Source organism: Sus scrofa, chromosome 6, assembly GCF_000003025.6.
Source record: "Sus scrofa isolate TJ Tabasco breed Duroc chromosome 6, Sscrofa11.1, whole genome shotgun sequence".
Classification (NCBI taxonomy): domain Eukaryota; kingdom Metazoa; phylum Chordata; class Mammalia; order Artiodactyla; family Suidae; genus Sus; species Sus scrofa.
Genome location: NC_010448.4, coordinates 98,295,365 through 98,321,097, shown reverse-complemented (window position 1 = coordinate 98,321,097; position 25,733 = coordinate 98,295,365). Strand labels below are relative to the sequence as shown.

Here is a 25,733-nt window from a genome sequence, read left to right as displayed (position 1 = left end):
GATACCCATGGACAAATAATGCCAGCAGTCTGCCAGCCCTTCCCCCGCTCCTGGGGTGCTGACTCAGTGTTCACTGCTTTAATGACTCACTGCCGTGACCACCCATGAGCTCCTGACCACTGTCTCCTCAATGGAGTGGCCACCTTGACTGTGTCCTGGAGGTCAATTGTGAGTGAGGACCGGATAGGAAAACAGGACTCTAGTGTGTGTGTGTGTGTGTGTAAATATACATATTTTTCTTTTTCTTTTAGATCAAGCACAAGCATTATTTTAGTCCTGTGACTTAGTCCTTATTCATGTTGAGTCAAGGCTATAATTTAAAGTTAAATGTTATTTATAGAAGAAAATGACTAATATGATTATCTTAACTTCATCGAGTTTCCCTTTTAGAAAATGAACCTTGTACAGGCTATGTAAGTATAAATTAGCTAGTATTAAGTTTCGTGCCAAGATTGGGATAGTATGTTAATCTTTGTGTGCCTCCTGAAAATATGCTTCCTTATTAAATTATGTTGTGTTTGTTACTTCTCTGTAGTTAAAATATGTGGCTGAGTCTTTCCCAAGATTGATATACACTTTTGGTTTAGGATTCATTTCACACCTTGAAGAAATGGGTGAAAGAGCTGAAAGAACACGGCCCAGAAAACATTGTAATGGCTATTGCTGGAAACAAGTGTGACCTCTCAGATATTAGGTAAGATGCATTTAAATGTTTGTGTGGTGAATGTCCCCCACCCCTGAATGTTTATGAGGTTAAATGAGTCTGATCTCAGAGTCAGAAGGTAATCAATGGCATTCACTTCCACTGGTCAAGGTGGTATTTGTTCAACCAGAGTAGAATTAAGGGAAAATAATAAGGAGGAATTCCTGTTGTGGTTAAGAACCCAGCATAGTGTCCGTGAGGATTCTGGTTAGATCCCCAGCCTCACTCAGTGGGTTAAGGAACTGGCGTTGCCACAAGCTGAGGTGTAGGTCACAGATACGACTTGGATCTGATGTTGCTGTGGCTGTGGTGTAGGCTGGCAGCTGCAGCTCTGATTCCACCCCTAGCCTGGGAATGTCCATATGCTGCAGGTGCAGCCCTTAAAACAAAACAAAGGGAAAATAGGGAAATGCAGAACTGGGGAAGCACCCAGTAGTGAATATTGAAGTCAGATCTTCTATATAGAGCACAGGTCCATCCTGACTCTAGATATCTTTGGGCTAAATGGTATTATTATTTGTATTGTTACCTTTTCTGTTATATTTTGTCATTATTACTACTGGTGCCACTTTAGTAACATTTTTGTATGGGAAGGAGTGTTAGAATTCTATACATTTTCCATAGCATCCCTGTTTGCTTTAGTTCTGATTGTAACTTAAGGAGGCAGCCACGTCTATAAACTCTGTCTTGTTCTGAGATCTGAACCTGATGCACACTATAAGGGAGCACCTCAGCTTTCCCCAGAGACACTGAATGTTGAACTTCTGCCTGCAGAGAGGTTTGCAGGGCTTGGTCCTTGTAGACTAGAGTTTTGATGATAGCTTTGCCTAGCCTGATAAGCTATTTCTACTAGGTAAAACTGAAATAAAAAAGGAAACATTGAATTTGCCTTGTCTGCATCCCCTGGTTCGTTTAGTTGTCAGCAATTTAAGAAGTTGCTTTTCAGGTTTTAATTATCCCAGCATGATTAAACCAAAGTTTAATGAACAATGAAAACAGATCTTGCAAAAGCTCTGAGGATGGCCTTGGACAAACCACTCTGTTTCCTTGGAGTTTCAAAAGCTTTATATCACATTGCATCAGGTTGGTTTGTAATACCAGCCATAACCACCACTTAATTGTTTGTTTTTCTGGGGGCTGGACAAATCTTTCACTTTCCCAGACTTAGTTCAGATCTTTACCTTCTTTATTGTAATCCTGAAACAGCCTGCTCGTCTAGAATGCCCAGCAGAATTAACTTTTGTCATGGGGGGTGGGTGCATGGAGACCGGTTATGCTGAGAAAGACTGCTGGCATCTGCCACCATCCAATCTCTGTGAAAGTGCTACTTTGAGTCGACTAAGCCTTGCATGGGAACTGAGGAACTGAGAGATGAGAATATAAGCAGAAAATGGGGATAGTTCCCGTGGTGGCTCAGCGGAAATGAATCTGACTGGTATCCATGAGGACACAGGTTCAATCCCTGGCCTCGCTCAGTGGGTTAAGAATCTGGCATTGCTGTGGCTGTGGTGTAGCCCCTAGCCTGAGAACCTCCATATGCCATGGATGCAGCCCTTAAAAAAAAAAAGAAAAAGAAAGAAGAAAGCAGTAAACCATTTACACATGAATGGACTTAGGACTCTATTACATAGAAGTGAAACGTAATTGAAATTAATTTTAGGAAAAAGCGGGGTTTAGTGGAAGGTACTGGTTTCCACATGGTAAAAAGCTGGGTGCCTTTAGCTCTGGGATTTGGTATTTTCTATCTTTTGTCTTAGAAAGATACTGGCCTGGCACTCTCTGTTTCTTCCAATTGCCGTGGAAGGATTGACATCATGACAGAGCCTTTGTGGACCAGGGAGGTGATTTTGTGGGTGGTACAGATAACTTCTCCCACCATTATCACAAGACTGTGAGGATGGGAGGTTTTGAAAGGGGCAGGTCCCAGAAGATTACAGCCTGGTTTGTAACGAGTTGGTTTGACCACTGGCACGTGGTCACATCGTGTCTGGGGGTGGAGTTCAGTGTATGTGCACTGGTATAGCAGCTGCCCCAGCAGATATCCTACTTTGTGTCCCACCAGTTCCTTTATATACAGTTTTCAAGGAGTTCCCATCGTGGGACAGCGGAAATGAATCCAACGAGTATCCATGAGGATGTGGGTTCAATCCCTGGCTTTGCAGTGGGTCGGGGAGCTGGTGTTGCTATGGCTGTAGTGTACACTCCGATTCAGCCTGTAGACTGGGAACTTCCATATGCCATGGGTTTGGTCCTAAAAAGCAAAGTGAAAAAAAAGTCCCACTTGCATGACACTTCCATCTCATGTCCAACCATAAATTCACTCACAGACCCTCCTCTCCAGTGGATCCAAGACCACTTCTAGCTATGACATCCAGAGTGACATCATGCGGCCAACTGTCCCATGAGTCCAGGTTCCCTGGGTAATGCCTCATTAGGGTCTGAATATGGCCTCTCCAGGTCCTGTAGTCGTGGGTTAAAGTGTGCACATATATCTGTTTTTATGCTACTTTTTTTTTTTTCACTGTATCCATACCATGTGGAAGCTCCTGGGCCAGGGATTGAACCCTTGCCACAGCAATGACCTGAGTTTTAACCTGCTGCACCACAAGGGGACCCCTTAACATTTATTTTTATACGTGCTATTCTCTGTTTAAAAGAGCAAGAGAAAAGGGAAAGCAGGCCTTAGGTTGGTGCCTTCTGCAGACAATTTTATCTAGTTAGAATTTATATTTTATCTTGTATTTATTTCTTAGACTCACATTATTTTTATGACAACTGATATTTGAGTTCCATTCATGATAATGATATACAAATTTTTAATGTTTACAAAGTTGACTAATGCATATGATAAGATTGTCTACATGGAAACACACCAAAACCCTTAAAACTTATAAGTGGGTTCAACAAAGTTGCCAGATCAGTGTAGAAGAATCAATCATATTTCTTTTTTTTTTTTTTTTAGTCTTTTTTTTTTTGCTATTTCTTTGGGCCGCTCCCGCGGCATATGGAGGTTCCCAGGCTAGGGGTCTAATCGGAGCTGTAGCCACCGGCCTACGCCAGAGCCGCAGCAACGCGGGATCCGAGCCGCGTCTGCAACCTACACCACAGCTCATGGCAACGCCGGATCATTAACCCACTGAGCAAGGGCAGGGACCGAACCCGAAACCTCATGGTTCCTAGTCGGATTCGTTAACCACTGTGCCACGACGGGAACTCCTCAATCATATTTCTGTATACTAAAAATGAATATGCAGAAACTGAAATTAAAAACACAATACTGTTTATAATTGCTCCAGAGAAAATGGAATTAACAAAATATGTATACAGGATCTAAATGTTGAAAATGTAAAAGTGCTTGTGAAAGAAATCAAACAAGACTCAAATAAATGGAGAGACATACCATGTTCATGAATTGGTAGTCTCAGCATAATAAAGATATTAAGACTCCCTACATTGATCTGCAGGTTTAATGCAGTCCCTATCAAGATCATAGCAGGTGTTTTTTTTTTATTTTTTATTTTTTGAAAACATCACCAAGTTTATCCTAAAGTTTATATGGAAAAGCACAGGCACTAGAGTAGCTAAAACAATATTGATAAAGAAGACTATAGTGGAAGAAATCACTCTATTCTATATTAAGGTTTACTGTGCAGCTACAGTAATCAAGACAGTATGGGATTAACAGTGGAATGGATGCACAGATCAGTGAAACAGAATAGAGGATGCAGAAATAAATCCACATAAATATGCTCAACTGACTTTTGACAGAAATGCAGAAGCAATTCAACAGAGGAAGGATGGCCTTCCTCTGGAGTAATCAGACATCCAAAGAGGAAAAAAAAGAACTTCAGCCTAAACCTCACACCTTGCATAAAAGTTACTCTAAAATGAACCATAGACTTTAATGTAAAATGTAAAACTTTTAGAAAAAATCTAAGAGAAAACCTTGAGGCTCTGGGATTAGGTAAAGAGTTCTTATACTGGACAGCAAAAGCACAGTCTGTATAAGGAAAAATTGATCCTTTGGGCTTCCTCAAGATTAAAAACATTTGTTCTGGGAGTTCCCGTCGTGGCGCAGTGGTTAACGAATCCGACTAGGAACCATGAGGTTTTGGGTTCGGTCCCTGCCCTTGCTCAGTGGGTTAATGATCCGGCGTTGCCATGAGCTGTGGTGTAGGTTGCAGACGCGGCTCGGATCCCGCGTTGCTGCGGCTCTGGCGTAGGCCGGTGGCTACAGCTCCGATTAGACCCCTAGCCTGGGAACCTCCATATGCCGAGGGAGCAGCCCAAGAAATAGCAAAAAGACAAAAAAAAAAAAAAAAAAATTTGTTCTGTGAAAGCCCATGTGAAGAGGATGAAAAACAAGGTATAAACTTGGAGTAAATATTTGTAAACCATGTATCTGACCAAAGGCTACCATGTAGGCTATGTAACGGACTTGGAAGACTTAATGGTTAGAAAAAATCTGATTTTAAAATGGGCAAGAAAGATGAGCAGACATCACCCAAGAAAATATCAAGATGGTGAGCAAAGACGTGAAAGGATGTTCTAAATCCTTATTAGACTCATCAGAATGGCTAAAATAGGAAAGAGTGATACCAACTAATGCGGGGGAGGATGGGGAAAAACTGAATCCTTCCTCTGTCACTGATGTGGATGGAAAACTTTGGAAAACAGTTGGGCAGTTTCTTTCTTTTTTTCTTTTTTCTTTTCTGTCTTTTTAGGGCCTCACTGGTGGCCTTTGGAGGTTCCCAGGCTAGGGGTCCAATCAGAGCTGTGGCTGCTGGCCTACGCCGCAGCCAGAGCAGCACCAGATCCAAGCCACATCTGCCACCTACACCACAGCTCAGGGCAATGCCGGATCCTCAACCCACTGAGCGAGGCCAGGGATCAAACCCAAGTCCTCATGGATGCTAGTCGGGTTCGTTAACTGCTGAGCCATGACAGGAACTCCAATTTTTTTAAAAACTAAGTATGAAATTACCATATGCCCAGCAATCATATTCTTGGGCATTTATCCTGGAGAAATGAAAATTTCCTTTCACAGAAAACCTGCACATGAATATTCACAGAAGCCTTATTTGTAACAGCCCCAGATGGGATCAGGACTGAAGGATGTCTTCCTGGGGCACATGGTAGTGTGTCTACACCATGAAATACTACTCAGCAAGGAAAAGGAGCAAAACACTGTCACAGGCAACCTGCACAAACCTCCAGGGAAATATGCTGAGTGGGTAAAGCCAAGGCCATGGGTTCTACCCCTGGCCTGGGTACTTTCACATGCCACAGCCACAGCCAAAAAAATAAAAATAAAAATAGTCAGGACCAAGGGTTTTATGGTGTATGATTCCACTTATATGATATTTGGAAATGAAGCCATTTTAGAAATAGAGGATTTATGGGCAGAGGCAATGTGGGTGGGCAGGGGTGCAGGAGGACAGGAAAGAGGGCAGGGGCATAAATGGGCAGCGTGAGGATCCTCGTGAGGTTGCAACATCCACCTGTCTGTGCAGAGGACACTCAGCCTAACGGGTGATAAAACTGTGTAGAACTTAATCCCCACATGCAAGAACCATTAAAGTGGGGATCTGCACAAGGTGTTGGTGTCAGTATCCTGGTTGTGATCTTACACTATACTTTTGCAAAGTGATGCCCTTTAGAGAAACCGGGCAAAGTGTACCAGGATCTGCTAGTGTTATTTCTTGTAACTGCGTGTGAAAATACAGCTGCCCCAGTAAAAATTTCTATCAACAGAAATTGGATTTAGAGGGAGTTCCCACTGTGGCTCAGTGGGTTAAGAACCTGACTAGTGGAGTTCCCATAGTGGCTCAGCGGAAATGAATCTGACTAGCATCTGTGAGAATGCAGGTTTGATCCCTGGCCTCGCTCAGTGGGTTAAGGATCTGGCGTTGCCATGAGCTGTGGCATAGGTTGCAGACTCGGCTCAGATCTGATGTTGCTGTGGCTGTGGTATAGACCGGCAGCTGCAGATCTGATTTTACCCCTAACCTGGGAACTTCTATATGCCACAGGTGTGGCCTTAAAAAAAAAAAAAAGAAAAGAAAAGAAAAAAAAAGAAATTGGGTTTAGATAAAAATAGTGAGTAAATATCAGGACAGTGGTGGGGGGTATATATGCAAACATATACAGGCATGTTATATATATTATATATGAGTAACTGAAGTTTTGTAAACACACTGGGCCACAAGATGAATTTAACCATCCCTTCCCCCCCACTCCACTGTGACTCACTGTGCAAAAGGAAAACAGCGAAACTGTATCACAAACTCCTGTTTAGGAAATCAGAGAAGGGGAAGCCTGATCCTTGGGCCTTGCCCAGGGGGTGAACTTTCTCCCTTGAGACAGAAATAGTGTGGTAAAGGATAGGCCTGCGAGTCTTACAGGCACCTGCTGTTGATACCTTTCCAGGGAATAGAATTGTGTTCATGGTCAGCCGGTCCAGCTGCTCCAGATTCCGCCTGCTGGTATGATTTTTCTGGGGACCTGGCCAAGTCTCTGCACTCCAGATCCTCTTTAGAGCTTGATCTTCTTTTACTTGCATCTGAAAGACTTTGCTCTTCTGTAATTGCCTGGAGACCACAGTTTATTTTTCAGTGGGGGTTGGAGATGGAGAGTGTGTGGATTTGGTGCACACCAGTATGTGTGTGTATAAGTGCACACACGCCTGCACATGTGTGTGTGTAGGGGAACCAGGTTCACCTAACAGACTTTGGTTGTGTCCATCGTAACCCCTTGAGCAGAGCCCTGCCTGGCGTACTTTGAGAGCCTGCTGGATTCAAATGGGATTAATACCCTGAACTCGGTCACTGGGGCACTTGTGTGCAGACGTGCTCCACAGGGGAGATGCCCATCATGGGGTCCCTTTTCTTTTTCATCTCATTTTGATAGACATCAGGAGAAAAGATATGATTGAGTTGGTTTGCCTCCAACCAGACACCCCTGGACCAGCATCCTGTATGTCCCCTGGATGCTGGGACTCCCTCAGATTAGGCTTAGTTGACTTGGCTTGGGCAAGAAATTAGGACCACCTGGCTGCAGTGCTTTCATGAGCGGGGCTGCAGGTATTTTAGGGACCATCTGCTCTAATGGGCGATGGAGGGAAGGATCTCCCAGTGTCAACATTAAAAGAAGAAGAGGATGTCCTGTCCTACCCTTCACCCTGCACATGTCCCCACCAGCCTTTCCAGCAGGCCTTGATCTGTGCCATCATAGTAAGTCATGGATTGGAGAAACTGTCCCCACCCACCCTCCCCCTACCTCCTAACAGGCTGCAGTTCTGTTTCTTTTGCTTGATCTTCTTTTCCCGATTTTGGACTCTTGACTTTTGACCTCTCCCAATTAGGAGCCCTTCCTTTCTTTCTTGGTCACTCAGACATTGGCTTTGCTCTAATGGAGGATTCTAGTTTCGTCTGCTTCAGGCGCAGGGGTCTCCTGCTGGCTTTTCCTTGGAATTTCACGTCACTGGCATCTCTAGGGCTGGGAGTGAATCAGAGCGGGTAGGGGAGTGATGGTGTAGAGGTGCTGAGCGGAGAAAGGGCCGCAGGCCTGGTTTGTTTTATCTTTCAAATGGCAGCAGTGGGAAGTCACCCAGCAACAGTGGTGGTGGAGACTGGGAGCTGGAGAGGTTGGCGTGATGGCCTGGACACTGCTCTTCTGTGCTGGCCTCTCTGCCTACGGTTCGGCCTGCACCCCCAGTACCCCCAGTACCACCCAGAGATAACTGTAGCCAATGTGTGACCTCTTGCCTCCTCTGAGGGAGGGAATCAGTCTCTAAGATCTTATGTCCACCCTTCTGGCATCTCTAAGAGAAACACTGAGAGAGATGGGTGGGGCGGCCCCTGAGTCAGGAATTCTCCAGGAACAGAGCAGCTGGGCTGGGAGGAAGATGGTTCATCCCACCCTGTGAAGCTATTCAATTCACACGTAATTTTGGTCCTTGTTCTGTGTGGAGCCCGATGCTATGGGAAGAATGAGAAGAGGGAAGAAAAGTTTCCCTAGAGCTCCTTACTTCTGCTGGGGGAGCCAAGAGCAGTACACTAGGAACTATCTAGGAGCAGAAAGCATGTTGTATACAGTTCCAAGGTCAAGGTGCAGAAAGGGCAGAGAGGTCCAGGAAGGGGCAAGTCCGTGGTCTCCCAGGTGCCTTGGGTGGAAGGTGTCACAAGCTGGGCTGTGAGGGTGAGTCTGTAGGAGAAATTCCAGGAAGGGCAGAGGCATGAATGTGGGAGGGGACATCGTCTTTACCTACCTGATCCTTTGTCCTCAGGGATGTGGGGGGGCGGAGATGGGGGTGCTAAGTGGATAGTGTAGGATTAGGGTTAGGGTTAGGGACTATTTTGGCTTGGTGTGCCAGGGCCAGGACGGTAGCCCCCAGGCTCCTGCCTCCTGCTTCCGTCTCTTAGTTCCCTGGCACCAATACCCATCTGGCTCGACTTTGTTGTTTCCTGAGCCTTTGTGGCCTTAGGCTTCTTAAGGCGGAGCTTCATAGTCACCAGCCGTCAAAGGGATGGAACCTATTTGCCAGCCTCTGGCGAGGCTCTGGCAGGCGTTCTGGATTCTTGAGCAAGTAAGGATCCCTGCAATTGTGTGCAGCCTAGAGCTGGAGCTGATGTGGGAGCTGGGCCTGGCAGGCGTGGGTCCCCTTCCACAGCCTCCTGAAACCCATGCCAGGCCAGTCAGAAGTCACCAGGCACCTGTGCTTTCAAGTTTTTGGATAGAGTTGAGGTCTTTAGCAGATGAAAAGTATATCTGGGAATATATATAAATATATACACACACACACACACATATATATATATATATTTTTTTTTTTTCCTAAGAAAATGTGAATTACTTTTCACTTCTTACATGTGACTCCCAAACTCATTCTAGTCTTGACAGTGGGCCAAAAATGGATATAAGAGTTTCTTTAAAGTCATACAAACCAGGAGTTCCCATTGTGGCTCAATGGGTTAAGAACACAACTAGTATCCATGAAGATTTGGGTTCAATCCCTGGCCTCGTTTAGTGGGTTAAGGATCCGGTGTTGCTGTAAGCTGTGTCGTAGATCGCAGATGTACTTTGGATCTGGCCTTGCTGTGGTCGTGGCGTGGGGCTTGGTGGCTGTGGTTCCAATTTGACCCCTAGCCTGGGAACTTCCATTTGCCACACCTGCAACCCTAAAAAAACAAAAGGATAAAAAATAAAATTATACAAACCAAATAACAGAGGTTGAGATGCTGGATAGGAAAAATCCAACTTATTCCAAATAGTAAAAGCATAAAAGCCAACAAATGTCAAAAGTCACCAAAAAGTGTGGAAATATCACTACAGGAATTAAAATGCACACAGCATTTTCCTTGTGTGAGGTGAGGAGGCAGACTCGAGGGTGTGCTGTTAAAAATGTGTTCTGTGGAGTTCCCGTCGTGGCGCAGTGGTTAACGAATCTGACTAGGAACCATGAGGTTGCGGGTTCGGTCCCTGCCCTTGCTCAGTGGGTTAAGGATCCGGCGTTGCCGTGAGCTGTGGTGTAGGTTGCAGACGTGGCTCGGATCCCGCGCTGCTGTGGCTCTGGTGTAGGCCGGTGGCTACAGCTCCGATTGGACCCCTAGCCTAGGAACCTCCATATGCCGCAGGAGCGGCCCAAGAAATAGCAACAACAACAAAAAAGACAAAAAGACAAAAAAAAAAAAAATGTGTTCTGTGCCCCGACACTCACCTGCCCTTCTTTCTACCTTCTGATGCTGCTTGCGGGCCAAGCCTGCATCCGCTGCTGTTATCCAGGCAGGAGAGAGGGATCTGGAATCACTGTCCATTTCAATTAGAAAGTATTCTTAACAAAGAATCTAAAAAGCCTTTACATATATTTTAAAGAATAAAAGATATGAATTTTAAAGAATAAAATGAAGAGTTCCCTGATGGCTAAGAGGGTTAAGGATCCAGCATTGTCACTGCTGTGGCTCGGGTTGCAGCTGTGGCTCAGGTTTCATCCCTGGCCTGGGAACTTCCACATGCTGCAAGCGTGGCCAAAAGCAAAAAATAAATAAATAAATAAATAAATAAAGAGAACAGCTGCATATCCACGAGGGAGCCTCTCTCTCTGCTCCGAAGTACTGCTGCTCTGACTTTTGTGATGATCTTTTTTTTTTTCCTTTATGCTTTGCTGCCTGTGTTTGCATTTTTGAACAATAGGTTTAGGTTTGCCTGTTTTTGGCCTTTGTAAGTGGAATGAGCCTGCATGTATTATATGGCAGCTTGTCTCTTGCCCTCAACGTGCCAGCTCGCAAATGTTAGCCATACTTTGTCCGTTTCCACTGCTTTTCTGTTTTATGAGTGTAACACAGTTTATCTGTCCTTCCTACAGTTGATGGATGTTTCAGTTATTTCTGACTTGCTGTCGTGATAAACATTGCTTCTTGAACATTCTTGCCTGTCTCCTATTGCCACCTGTAAGCTTCCTCTGGGTTTGAGTGTGTAAAGGTCTAATTGCTGAGTCACGAGGTGGGTGCTGGTCAGTTTTACTAGGTGATGCCAGTGTTTTCCAGAGCGGACCTGGGTGGTGCATGAGGCTTCTTGCTGTTCTGCCAGGGTGTGGAGCGAGATCTGATCAAGAATTTCAGTTTGCATTTTCCCAGGTACCAGGGGAGGTGGCATTTTTATGTATTTATTGGCCATTCAAGTTTACCCTTGTATGAAAAGCCTGTTTAGTACTCTGCCACTTTTTCTATTGGGTTGTTTACCTTAATCTTGCTTATTCACAGGATGTAACTATATGTGGACATTTGATGGTATGTGTTGAAATATCTTCTTCAAATTTATGTCTTGTATCACTCTCTTTATATTTTTTTATCATCATCAGTCTCTACTTCCTACCTAAGAGAATGTACAAATTTTTCCTTTATGCTTTTTGGGGAGAGAGGGTGACGGGAGGAAAGGGGATCTTTTTTTTTTTCTTTTTACATCCACACCCACGGCACATGGAAGCTCTCAGTCTAGGGGCTGAATCAGAGCTGCAGCTGCCGGCCACAGACACAGCCATGCCAGATCCAAGCCACATCTGCGACCTACTCCAAACTCATGACAATGCTGGATCCTTAACCCACTGAGCAAGGCCAGGGATTGAACCTGCATCCTCACAGATACTATGCCAGGTTCTTAAGCCACTGAGCCACAATGGGAACTCTGGGGTGTTTTTTTAAAATTGATGTGTGACTTTAAACACAGGAGTAAGCTTTGTTCCTAAGGATTTTCTTAGAAGATACAATAATTTTTCCCCTTTCACTTTACATAATGCCCAGACCTTTCACAGTTCAAAATGTAACTTCTGTGAAAGTTACAGCTATGTCAGCAGTCACTTTCTTTCTTTTATACTTATTTCCCCAATACGTTTTTTTTTCTACTGTACAGCATGGTGACCCACTTACATATACATGTACACATTCTATTTTTGTACATTATCGTGCTCCATCATAAGTGACTAGACATAGTCCCCAGTGCTACACAGCAGGATCTCATTGCTAATCCATTCCAAAGGCAATAGTTTGTATCTATTAACCCCAAGCTCCCCAACCACCCCACTCCCTCCCCCTCCTCCTTGTCAACCACAAGTCTATTCTCCAAGTCCATGATTTTCTTTTCTGTGGAAAGGTTCATTTGTGCCTTATATTAGATTCCAGATATGTAATATCATATGGTATTTGTCTTTCTCTTTCTGACTTACTTGACTCAGTATAAGAGTCTCTAGTTCTATCCATGTTGCTGCAAATGGCATTATTTTGTTCTTTTTATGGCTGAGTAGTATTCCATTGTGTATATATACCACATCTTCCGAATCCAATCATCTGTCGATAGACATTTGGGTTGTTTCCACATCTTGGCTATTGTGAATAGTGCTGCAATGAACATGTGGGTGCATATGTCTTTTTTAAGGAGAGTTTTGTCTGGATATATGCCCAAGAGTGGGATTGCTGGGTCATATGGTAGTTCTATGTGTAGATTTCTAAGGTACCTCCATACTGATCTCCATAGTGGTTGTACCAGCTTCCATTCCCACCAACAGTGCAGGAGGGTTCCCTTTTCTCCACACCCCCTCTAGCATTTGCTATTTGAGGACTTATTAATGATGGCCATTCTGACTGGTGTGAGGTGGAATCTCATAATAGCTTTGATTTGCATTTCTCTAATAATCAATGATGTTGTTGCTTTCAAATGGTACGCTTTATTTATCTTTATATACTGTTCACTTAGGCAGTGGACTGTAACAAATTAACCATCATCATTATCACCATTGTCAACCTGAATTGCATGATTACTATGTGCCAGATACTAATGCAAGTAGTTTATATTAATCCTCACAATCCTACGAGAGTTACAGTTATTCTCATCAATAAGGAAACGGAGGGAACTTCCGGTTTGGGCTCAGTGGTAAAGAGTTGGACTGATATCCGTGAAGATGTGGGTTTGATCCCTGGCCTCGCTCAATGGGTTAAGGATCTAGTGTTGCTATGGCTGTGGTGTAGGCGGCAGCTGCAGCTCCAATTTGACCCCTAGCCAGGGAACTTCCATGGAGGCACAGAGACTAAGGAGCTTGCCCAGGTGCTGTGGCTGAGGAGGTATAGGGCCCAGCTTTCAAACCAGGTCATCTGTCCCAGAGCCTATGTTCATCTTGTAAAAAGTATAAACAGTATCCATGACGGAAAGCAATTTCTGAACTACCAAGAGAAAATAAAAGGCTGCTGATTTGATTCTGCTCAGAGAATTTAGAACTCATGATTTTTTCCCAACGGTTCCTCTGGCCCTCTTGGGAATAGCCTACCCTGCTGTCTGGAGAAGGGGTATTAAGAGGCAAAGGAATGGCCAGCGCCCCCCGCCCCTTGGGAACCTGTGTTTTCTGCTCAGTCCTCATTGGATTCACATTCTGACATTTTCCATGAGAAACAGTCCATCTAAGTCTGTGGCAGGAACCTGACACTGCTTGTTTGAACTTGACACCAGGAATTTGGCCCCAGGTGAATAGCATTTACAGATGCACATTACCAAGCAGGCTTGGCCCCCCTGGGAACAGAAATCCTTCCCAGGGTACAGATGTCAAGTGCTCTAACTGTAAGCGCTTATTAGGTCATTGTAAGGAGTAACTGTCCAATCAGATATTTATTGCAAAGGTAGTCATTCTCCTTTTTTAAAAAAAAGTTCATTTACATTTTAGTTCCAGCTCACAAGCAAACCAATCTGAGGGTCTAAAAGAACTGGCATTTTGAACAGAGATTTTGCTGCTTTAATTATTGCTGAAATGGTTGCTTCCTCTGGGTGCGCCCCAGACACCTTGGATATTTAGAAAAAATAAGAACTGGTGGGAGCACAACAAGCCCTGATTATTCATTTCAGTGGCTGTTTGAGGGGCTGGGAGACCACTTCGTGGCACACAACAGCCCTTGCCAACAGCCTGCAGCCTTCTTCTGCTGGGTTTTGATGGACTATTGTGAACGGTTTCTGTAGCTATTGGCTAGCATGCCTTAAACATATGGGATGGTTTTCACGGAAAATAATGCCAACAGACATTTGACAGCCTCTCCTGCTGACGGTTGCCTTGCTGCGTCCTTGTGGCCAGCATGGCTTGCTTTGCTGCTCAGGCATGGCTTTGGAAGGGGGCTGTGGTTGGAGCAGAGGGTGAAATTATAGAGCAAATATTTTTAAATGAAATGGTAACTCTCATATCCCAGGAGTTTGGCAGAGTGTAAAATGCTTGGTTATTGCTCATTTGGATTTTAGAAATACCATATACCCGCTGGAACACACCAGAACTACCAGATTTCTTTGGGGATGAGCTCATGAAGCCACTCTTATGGTATCACTTGTAAAGTGGTGCCTGATCCATGGATATGTGATTAGGCCCTAGGTATGGTCATCCAGCTCTGGACTTCATGGTATCAGATTATGAATTGGAGAGACTGCAAAAAATATCAAACTCAGTATTTTACAGTCTGCCCTCTCATGAGTTATTCTCAAGCTATGGAAAGTGTAAAAAGCTGTCCAGAATTTTTAAAAATGCCTCTTCCTGGGACATGCCCAGTAAACATTCTGGTTCAGTAGGTCTGGGACGCAGGGGTCTTCCTTCCCAAATAATCCCAGGGTAGGTGGTCTGTGGAACACACCTGAGACTGACGGCCTGGCCCTGCAAGATGTGCGGGGCGTCCTCTGAAGACGCCTGGAGAAGGAAGGTGGTGGTTGTTATGTGACAGGAAGGGGTGCAGGAAGGAATCTTGGGTGCTTGCCCTTGCTCAGTGGGTTAAGGATCCAGCATTGCCGTGAGCTGTGGTGTAGGTCACTGATGCGGCTGGGATCCCGAGTTGCTGTGGCTGTGGTGTAGGCCAGCAGCAATAGCTCCAGTTCGACCCCTAGCCTGGAAACTTCCATATGCTGCAGGTGCGGCCCTAAAAAGACAAAAAGATACATAAGTAAATAAAATGATCCTAAAATTTATCTGGAAAAACAAACTAGCAAAAATAGTATTGGAGGGACTAATCCCATAGATATTAAAATATATTTTAGGAGTTCCCGTCGTGGTGCAGTGGTTAACAAATCCGACTAGGAACCATGAGTTTCAGGTTTGATCCCTGGCCTCGCTCAGTGGGTTAAGGATCTGGTGTTGCCGTGAGCTGTGGTGTAAATCACAGACGTGACTCAGATCTGGCATTGCTGTGGCTCTGGCGTAGGCCAGCAGCTACAGCTCCAATTAGACCCCTAGCCTGGGAACCTCCATATGCTGCGGGTGTGTCCCTAAAAGGACAAAAAGACTATCTATCTATCTACCTACCTATCTATATATATATATATATTTTTTTAATCATTCAGTAAGAAAACAATACAACATTGCCCCAGAGCTTGATAGAAAATCAATGAACAGGAGTTCCTGTCGTGGCGCAGTGGTTAACGAATCCGACTAGGAACCATGAGGTTGCGGGTTCGATCCCTGCCCTTGCTCAGTGGGTTAACAATCCGGCGTTGCCGTGAGCTGTGGTGTAGGTCACAGACGCGGCTCGGATCCTGAGTTGCTGTGGCTCTGGCGTAGGCTGGGGTCTACAGCTCCGGATTCGACCCCTAGCCTGGGAACCTCCATATGCCACGGGAAGCGGCCCTAGAAAAGGCAAAAAGACGAAAAAAAAAGAAAATCAATGAACAAACTATGGAATCAAGAAATGGGGTGAAATACATAGGGATATTTAATATATGATAAAGATGATAGTTAAGTGAAAAAAATGGATAGTTCAATATATGGTTTGGGGATAATTAGCTAGCCATAGGGGAAGAAATGAGAAAGTAAATTCAAAATGGATTAAAAGATGTAAGTGTAAAGTAACAAAACCATGGAAGTTAGAGAAAGCAGTTGGATTTTTAAAATATCTTAGAATTGGAATAAACCATTTAATCATAATACAAAACCCAGAAGCCATAGAAAAAAATGGTCCCGGAGTTCCCGTCATGGCACAGTGGTTAACGAATCCGACTAGGAACCATGAGGTTGCGGGTTTGGTCCCTGCCCTTGCTCAGTGGGTTAACGATCCGGCGTTGCCATGAGCTGTGGTGTAGGTTGCAGACGTGGCTCGGATCCTGCGTTGCTGTGGCCCTGGTGTAGGCCGGTGGCTACAGCTCCGATTGGACCCCTAGCCTGGGAACCTCCATAAAAACTGTGTGGGAGTTCTTGTCATGGCAGTAGTGAACCCAGCTAGTCATGAGGATTCAGGTTCCATCCCTGGCCTTGATCAGTGGGTTAAGTATCTGGCATTGCCATGAACTGTGGTGTAGGTGGCAGACATGGCTTGGATCCCTCATTGCTGTTGTTGTGGCTCTGGCGTAGGCTGGCAGCTGCAGCTTCAATTCGACTCCTAGCCTGGGAACTTCCATATGCCACACATGTGGCCCTAGAAAACAAAACGAACAACAACAACAAAAAAACACACCAAAAAATGAAACAAACAAACAACAACAAAAGCAATAAAAGAACTCCCAAACAAAAAACTTCTGTGTGGCAAAAATGCCATATACGGGTGCCTGAATACAAGTGGTAAGTTGAAAAAATATGGCAAATATACTACCAAAGGCTAGGATCCTTAATACATAAAAACCACTTAAAAATAAGTAAAAGCATCCAAACAATTCAAGCCAGAGTATGCAGAGAACATGCACAAGAATGTCACAGAACAAGAAATATCTACAGCTTATGGAAAGATATGCACCAGCTTCGAATAAAAGTTACTCAGAATTAATGTCACATTTTTCTCAAGGAGAAAGAACTCTATGATGTGATTTTACTCTAGGGGTGATCTGAGGAAACTAAGGTATTTAATGAGATGGCTGCTGTAGCCTGTGTTCCCCGTTCTTATATGGAGTAGTGAGGACCTTCCTGGGCCAGGAGAAGAGGGGTTTGAGTCAGATAAACCTAGTCAGGCTCTGAGGTAGTTTGAGCCTCTTTCTTACTTGTTCCTCCGTTTCCTCAATTTTTTTGGCATTCTGTACAAAAACAGTGCCATCTTTGTAAAAATTCAGTAAGTAAACACTGATGTCCGCACTTTCTGTGTGCCAGTGTTGTTTTGAGCACTTTATAATATCCACGTGCGTTACGTTTGAAATGGCAGAGCGTTCACCTGCCTGCAGAACAGGGGCTGAGCCTGAGCGAGGAGGACCTGAGGGGCTGTTCCTGGCGGAGAGGGTGATGGACTTCTGTGACGAGCAGCGGATGGAGCTGCCGTGCTCTCATCAGGTCGGACCAGGCCGCCGGTGGAAGCATCTGGCCTGGAGCTCACGGCTGGGACACTGCTGTCCTGCACAGTAGCCCAGTGGGGTCATGTCTCCATGGATCAAGAGGGATACAGGAGCCGGACTTGCCCCCAGACACTGGGGACAGAGAGTGTTCTGCCCTTGCCTTCGGGCTGGATTTCCCCTTACAGGGGGGCCCCAGAGCCCCTTTTGGGTACCTGCCTGCTCCATCACCCATGGGATGGGTGGGGAATTAAATAGCCCAGAGGATGGAACAAGTCAGCAGCCGTGTTGCTGGGTTACACCTGCCGACAACAAAACACGGACCTGTATTGGATGGCACAGCCTGCTGAAAAGTCCGGAGCCACGCGAGTGCCGTTTCCAGTCCTCCTGTTCCACAGGGAGCCTCTTGGGCTGTGGCCCGCTCAGGCCCTGCCTGAGTCCAGACACGCAGCCAGCACGGCGCTGGTGGACTCTCTGAGACCTGACATTGGCGGAACGTCAGAGCCAGGCCTCCCTCCCCAGCTCTTACGGAGGCCCTGCCCCCTGAGCTTTTGCAGTTATCCTTGTCCTCCCTGCTGTACTTCCGCTGAAGTCCCCCAGCCCCCTACCCGAGTCCTCCTCTCTGCTGACAGTGACTTGGGCTGTCACCGGTCATTCAGCAGGTACTTGCTGGTGGCCTCCGAGGGGCCCAGCACTGAGATGACTCCGGCCCCTTAGAAGAAATTGTGATCCTGCTCATGGATGTGCACAGCCCCTGAGGGAGCCATCAGCAGCAGGACAAAGACGAGGCCCCCCTGGGGGGCGGGGGCGGGGCTGAGGGCTCCCTCTCCCCCCCCCACCCCTGGAGGCCACTCGAGGACTCTCGCCAAGTGGATGGGGAGGGGTGGACCAGGGCAGGTGCAAGACCCAGAAACCCGAGCCCAGCACATTCCCAGCACGGCGGACGGCTGCCAATGGCTGTCGCTCCAGCCGGAGCCTCGTCCTGCTGAGGCGCTGGGCTTTATCCTGGGCGGTTGGAAGACATCGAAGAATTGTATTCACAGGAATGCTTGATAGATTCCCCTAGGGTGGGCATGTGGGTGACAGCTTGCCCGAGGCTGGGGGGCCAGGGAGCGGCAGCTGCAGCTGTCTGTGCCGACAGGAGATGAGGACTTGATCACTTGGGGGTGAGAGGTCAGAGGGGAGGCTATGGAGGGCCTCCGTGGCTTCTGGCCTGGGAAGCACAGGTTTACTGGGAAGCGGGTGTGTGGCTGAGAGGCAGTTAGTATACATAGAGAGGTGGTGTTTTCAAAGCCCATTTGCTGTTCACACAGCGAGGAGCCCTCTGAGGCCATAACTGCACACCTGATTTAGGTGAGCCCCCCTGGACATGCTGCTGGGAATTCCTGAGCCCTGCTGCTTCCCTCCCCATCATCCCAAGCTGACCTGGGCTCCGGCTCTGCCGACGGCCCCTTGAAGTCAGTGTTTTCTTCCGTGGTCTCCAGCTTGCTTTCTGCGCACCTGACTTTCTGTTTGTACCTCATCTAGATAATCTATAGTCTTTCCCATCAAAATTGAGTAGCTGTGTGTTTATGCCTTGTCTTGGGTATGCGTGTCTTGTTTCAATTTACCTTTTTCAGACCTAACCCAGTGTCCAGCCTGTGGTGAACACGCAGCAAACATGTGTCGAAAGAAATGAAGGAAAGTCACGGGATGCCAGGGTCTCCTGTGATCGTGGTGACAGAGGCTGGTGGATGATGGCAGCCTTCCGGCCTCTCCAGCAGTGCCTGGCCTCTCCCGAGACACTGCTAGAGGGGTTCCCAAGGTCACCCACTGGTCACATGCCTGCCAGGGGCTCTGAGGAAGCATGTGCTCACCATTCTGAGGTTCTTTCTTCAGATTGTAGCTGAACCACTTGTTTCAACAACAGTTTTCTGACCCCAACCAGGTGTCTGCAGTTCAGCTCATTTCTGCTGCCAACCATGCAGTTAGTACTGACCCCACGAATTAGGAGCTTAATCCCACGAGACTGGCCCCACTTCAGATTCCCAGCTCAGGTCTTGGGTATCCCCAAGTTACCCACACTTCTGCTCAGCAGACTATAAATTTAGGGAGAGGATCCATGACCTGCACACCTTCTCCACACCCCTGTTCAATAATTCACTAGAACAGACTCGCAGAACTCAGAAAAACACTAGACTTAGAAGTTTTTATACAAAGGATACAGCTCAGACCAGGCACAGGGAAGAGACGCACAGGACGAGGCCTGGAGGCTCTGTGTCCCTCTCCTCCCCAGGCCCCCCTGCCCTCCCAGCCCCTCCATGTGGTCACCAGCCCTCAGCTCCCCAAGCCTTGTGTTCTAGGGTTTTTCTGGAGGCTTCCTTACTGAGGACTCTTTAACTCCCCAGCCCGCTCCCCTTCCCAAAGTTTGGGAGTGGAGCTGAAAGTTCCCTCTCTGATAGGGTGGACACCCAGCCCCTGCCCTGCAGCCCTTCTGGTAGGGCCCCTCCCCATCAGAAGCTCAGGCATGGTCATCGGGGCACTTCATGAATAATAGGACCCACCCATCACCCAGGAGGCCCTTGGGTTTTAGGTGCTCTGTGCCAGGGACCAGGGACAAGGACCAAATACAGAGTTCTCATGGTGTCACAGCAGTGGGAGCATACTTTGCAGACCCGAGAGTGGGTGGTCCTTCCAGTCTCAGTTTACAGAGGAGGAGAAGGGATTTCCTGCCCCTCCTCCCCAGACTCTGAGATTAAGAACCTGTTCTTCTGGACAGGAAGCACCAGGTCCTGCGTCCACCCCAACTCCAGGGCACTACCTGTGAGGCTATTGTCTGTACAGGTGGAAGGAACAGCCTCTGGTGTGTGGGTTCCTGTTCGGGGGTCTGACAGGGGAAGAGTAGGCACAGCCAGAGGGCCTTGGTTTGGACCCTGTCTTGGCCCCGGGTTACTGGCTATCTTGGCAGGTCATTGATGTGACGAGACCCATCTCTGAACATTGGGGGTGGGGTTCCGAGGACCCACTTCTCTCCTCTGCATTTCAGGGCCCTTTGTGCTAACCTGGGGGTGGGGGTATCTTGGACTTCGCTCTCACCTTAACCTGCAGAAACATCCTACTCCTTCTTGTCCCAGGAGGGGCTGCAGAGAGGGATTTGATTGCACAGTGCGCTGACCTGCCCTCCCTTGAGGGCAGGGGTCTTTGCAGCTTCCGGGGCTGCCAGGTGTGCCCCCACCCCTGGGAGAGATTAGCAGGCTTATCTGCCCCACCTTTGGGCAGAGATACGCCCCACCCTTTGATCTGTGGTTTGATGAAGTAAAACAGGGTAGCTTGCCAAACTGAACTGAGAAAAGCTCTCTCCTGGAATATTTCAAATGTAAAATTCATCAGCACCAAAAAACTGAACTTTTTTTGGACTTCCCTGGTGGCTCAGTGGGTTAAGGATCCAGTGTTATCACTGCTGTGGCTCAGGTTGCTGCTGTGGTGCAGGTTTGATCCCTGGCCCAGGAACTTCCACATGCCACAGGTATGGCCCAAAAAAAAAAAAAAAAAAAAGCTGAACTTTTTCTAATAACTGAGAAGCCCAAGACCTGTCAGAAACAAGAAAGAGAGTGGATTCGGGAGGGTAATTTTTCAGTGTGACTCTGGGGAGGAAGATAACATGAGTACAGATTCCAGCTGACATGAACCTACCTGGTCATTGGGCCCTTTCCTGGCGCCTGAGAAGTTCTCCTCTCCAGGATTTTGGAAAAAATTGAGGAGTTCCCTTGTGGCTCAGAGGAAATGAATCTGACTGACCTCCATGAGGATACAGGTTCAATCCCTGGCCTCACTCAGTGGGTTAAGGATCCGGCGTGGCTGTGAGCTGTGGTGTAGGTTGCAGATGTGGCTCAGATCTGGAGTTGCTGTGGCTTTGGCTCTGATTTGACCCCTAGCCTAGGAACCTCCATATGCCATGGGTGCAGCCCTAAAAAGACAAAAAAGAAAAAAGAAAGAAAGAGAAAGAAAGAAAGAAAGAAAGAAAGGAAAAAAGAAAGGAAGACAGACAGACAGACTTGAGATGCCAGGTTGAATTTCCCCAGTAACTTGATGAACTGCTGTGTACTTGTCAGCCATGTGTCGTAGATATGACAGTGTCATGGCTTAGAGTGACCTGGGTGTCTGGATCCTTGCTCTCAAGCAGAGATTCCAGAACACAGAGACTCTGGTTTTCTTTCCACCTACAAGAAGGGCTGACACACAGCAGCATTTCTAAATATTGGCTGAATAAATGAATGAGCTCCTGGAGAATAGGTGCCATGTGTTTTTTAATCTTTGGATCCAACAGAGTATTTTAAAGTAGGTCAATAAATGTCTTAGGTTATTCATCTGATCTAGTTCACAGCCAAAAACCTTGCAGGAACGGCCTTTTAAAGGCTGGTGAAAGTCCAAATGTGCCATTGTAGCTGTGAACGTGTTCATTTCCAAACTTCCAAATCATGTCACATATTTTCTCTGACTTGTGAAAGGTGATATATGGAAAGTCTTACAAAAGCACATGTACAAGCATGCCTTGCACACACACACATTTTTTTTTTTTTAAATATTGAGTCATTTTTTGGGAGTTCCCATTGTGGCACATCGGAAACGAATCCAACTAGTGTCCGTGATGATTCGGGTTCAATCCCTGGCTTTGCTCAGTGAGTTAAGGATCCAGGGTTGCCTTGAGCTGTGGTGTAGATTGAAGACGAGGCTCGGATCCTGCATTGCTATGGCTTTAGCATAGGCTGGCAGCTGTAGCTCTGATTCGACCCCTAGCCTGAGAACTTCCATTTGCCTCAGGTGCTGTCCTAAAAAAAGCAAGAAAAAGGAATCATTTTTATGGGAAAAGAATTTTGAACTCACCCTAACTCTGAAAGCTGGCCTTACTTATAATGCCTTTTCCCACTGTTCTGGAATCCCTTCACAGATGGTATTTTGTGGGTTTTTGTTTTGTTTTGTTTTGTTTTTGTTGTTGTTGTTGTTGCTATTTCTTGGGCCGCTCCCGCGGCATATGGAGGTTCCCAGGCTAGGGGTTGAATCGGAGCTGCAGCCACCGGCCTACGCCAGAGCCACAGCAACGCGGGATCCGAGCCGCGTCTGCTACCTACACTACAGTTCACGGCAATGCCGGATCGTTAACCCACTGAGCAAGGGCAGGGACCGAACCCGCAACCTCATGGTTCCTAGTCAGATTCGTTAACCACTGCGCCACGACGGGAACTCCAACACAGATGGTATTTTGTAATGCTGGTCTCATCTCCATGGATGGCAGAGACCAGATTTTAAACTTTTTTTTTTATAATTTTTTTATTTTCCCACTGTACAGCAAGGGGGTGAGGTTATCCTTACATGTATACATTACAATTACATTTTTCCCCCACCCTTTCTTCTGTTGCAACATGAGTATCTAGACAAAGTTCTCAATGCTATTCAGCAGGATCTCCTTGTACATCTATTCTAAGTTGTGTCTGATAAGCCCAAGCTCCCGATCCCTCCCACTCCCTCCCCCTCCCATCAGGCAGCCACAAGTCTCTTCTCCAAGTCCATGATTTTCTTTTCTGAGGATATGTTCATTTGTGCTGGATATTAGATTCCAGTTATAAGTGATATCATATGGTATTTGTCTTTGTCTTTCTGGCTCATTTCACTCAGGATGAGATTCTCTAGTTCCATCCATGTTGCTGCAAATGGCATTATGTCATCCTTTTTTATGGCTGAGTAGTATTCCATTGTGTATATATACCACATCTTCCGAATCCAATCATCTGTCGATGGACATTTGGATTGTTTCCATGTCCTGGCTATTGTGAATAGTGCTGCAATGAACATGCGGGTGCACGTGTCTCTTTTAAGTAGAGTTTTGTCCGGATAGATGCCCAAGAGTGGGATTGCGGGGTCATATGGAAGTTCTATGTATAGATTTCTAAGGTATCTCCAAACTGTTGTCCATAGTGGCTGTACCAGTTTACATTCCCACCAACAGTGCAGGAGGGTTCCCTTTTCTCCACAGCCCCTCCAGCACTTGTTATTTGTGGATTTATTAATGATGGCCATTCTGACTGGTGTGAGGTGATATCTCATCGTAGTTTTGATTTGCATTTCTCTTATAATCAGCGATATTGAGCATTTTTTCATGTGTTTGTTGGCCATCTGTATATCTTCTTTGGAGAACAGTCTATTCAGGTCTTTTGCCCATTTTTCCATTGATTGATTGGTTTTTTTGCTGTTGGGTTGTATAAGTTGCTTGTATATTCTAGAGATTAAGCCCTTGTCAGTTGCATCATTTGAAACTGTTTTCTCCCATTCTGTAAGTTGTCTTTTTGTTTTCTTTTGGGTTTCCTTTGCTGTGCAAAAGCTTTTCAGTTTGATGAGGTCCCATGGGTTTATTTTTGCTCTTATTTCTATTGCTTTGGGAGTCTGACTGAGAAAATATTCATGATGTTGATGTCAGAGAGTGTTTTGCCTATGTTTTCTTCTAGGAGTTTGATGGTGTCCTGTCGTATATTTAAGTCTTTCAGCCATTTTGAGTTTATTTTTGTGCATGGTGTGAGGGTGTGTTCTAGTTTCGTTGCTTTGCATGTTGCTGTCCAGGTTTCCCAGCAATGCTTGCTGAATAGACTTTCTTTTTCCCATTTTATGTTCTTGCCTCCCTTGTCAAAGATTAATTGACCCTAGGTGTCAGGGTTTATTTCCGGATTCTCTATTCTGTTCCATTGGTCTGTCTGTCTGTTTTGGTACCAGTACCACACTGTTTTGATGACTGTGGCTTTGTAGTATTTCTTGAAGTCTGGGAGAGTTATGCCTCCTGCTTGGTTTTTGTTTCTCAGGATTGCTTTGGCGATTCTGGGTCTTTTGTGGTTCCATATAAATGTTTGGATTGTTTGTTCTAGTTCTGTGAAAAATGTCATGGGTAATTTGATAGGGATTGCATTGAATCTGTAGATTGCTTTGGGTAGGATGGCCATTTTTACAGTATTGATTTTCCCAATCCAGGAACATGGAATATCTTTCCATTTCTTTACATCTTCTTTGATTTCTTTGATTAAAGTTTTATAGTTCTTGGCATATAGGTCCTTTACCTCCTTGGTCAGGTGTATTCTGAGGTATTTGATTTTGTGAGGTGCAATTTTAAAAGGTATCGTATTTTTGTATTCCTTTTCTAATATTTCGTTGCTGGTATACAGAAATGCAACTGACTTCTGAATGTTAATCTTATATCCTGCTACTTTGCTGAATTTATTAATCAGTTCAAGTAGTTTTGGGGTTGAGTCCTTAGGGTTTTCTATGTATAGTATCATGTCCAGATTTTAAACTTTAAAAAGCCTCACCCATCCCAGGATTTCAGCACTTGCTGGGCGACAGAGTTGTTATTCTGCAGGGACTCAAGGGAGCTGTTTCCACGAGAGCTTTCCCTTTGGTCTGTCAGGTTATTTATTCTGTACACGTGAGTGTTCATCTCTGTCTGGGTTTGCCCTCTTTTCCAGGGAGGTTCCCTTGAAGGATGCTAAGGAGTATGCAGAATCCATCGGCGCTGTCGTGGTTGAAACAAGTGCAAAAAACGCCATTAACATCGAAGAGCTCTTTCAAGGAATTAGTAAGTACCTGATTGTTGTCAGAGGATTAAAATCGTGGTGCATGGAGAAGGAGCTGTTCCTCTGTGTGAATTTGTCCAATGCTGCAGATTGGACAAGCCCTGCCCTGCTTACTGCTGGCCCACATTGTGCCTCCCTGGTTCCCTAGCTCCCCAAGTCTGGCTTTCACCTGCCAAGTCAGTTTTGTGAATCAAAATGAGGTAATCCTGTTGCCAAGTAAAATTTATTTTGATCAAACGATGATGTATTCTAGAGCGTTTTATGTTAGCATGTGGAGGGGAGGAGAAATAAAATTGTGATGGAGTATAGAAAACCAATGTCACCCATCAAACTGAATGACTGGGCAGACAAAATGAGAAGCTTTGAGTAGTTTCTTTTGCCTGGTGATTGTCAACAAGAAAGAATGTCTCTTACCCAAGTGACCTGAAGTTGGGAACTGGGTAGAGAGTCAGTGTGGAAAGGTTTTCCTCATTTCTGATCAGTTTTTTTTTTTTTTTTAACTGAAATGTAGTTGATTGTTAGTTTCAGGTATACAGCAAGGTGAGATATATATATGTATGTGTGTAAATATATATATTCTTTTCCTTATAGATTATTACAGAATATTGTGTAGAGTTCCCTGTGCTATATAGCAGGTTTACCAATTTTATGTGTAGTACTGTGTATGTGTTAATCCCAAACTC

General features: G+C 45.7%; 1 protein-coding gene across 1 annotated transcript in view; it reads left to right on the top strand.

Moving 5' to 3' along the window:
- Positions 1-25,733, top strand: part of RAB31 (RAB31, member RAS oncogene family) — a 107,214-nt gene that overhangs the window by 64,760 nt on the left and 16,721 nt on the right. Inside the window, exons 5-6 of the mRNA XM_021096057.1 lie at positions 588-694; positions 24,943-25,052. Of these exons, the coding sequence (XP_020951716.1) occupies positions 588-694; positions 24,943-25,052 (217 nt within the window). The remainder of the gene's footprint in view (positions 1-587; positions 695-24,942; positions 25,053-25,733) is intronic.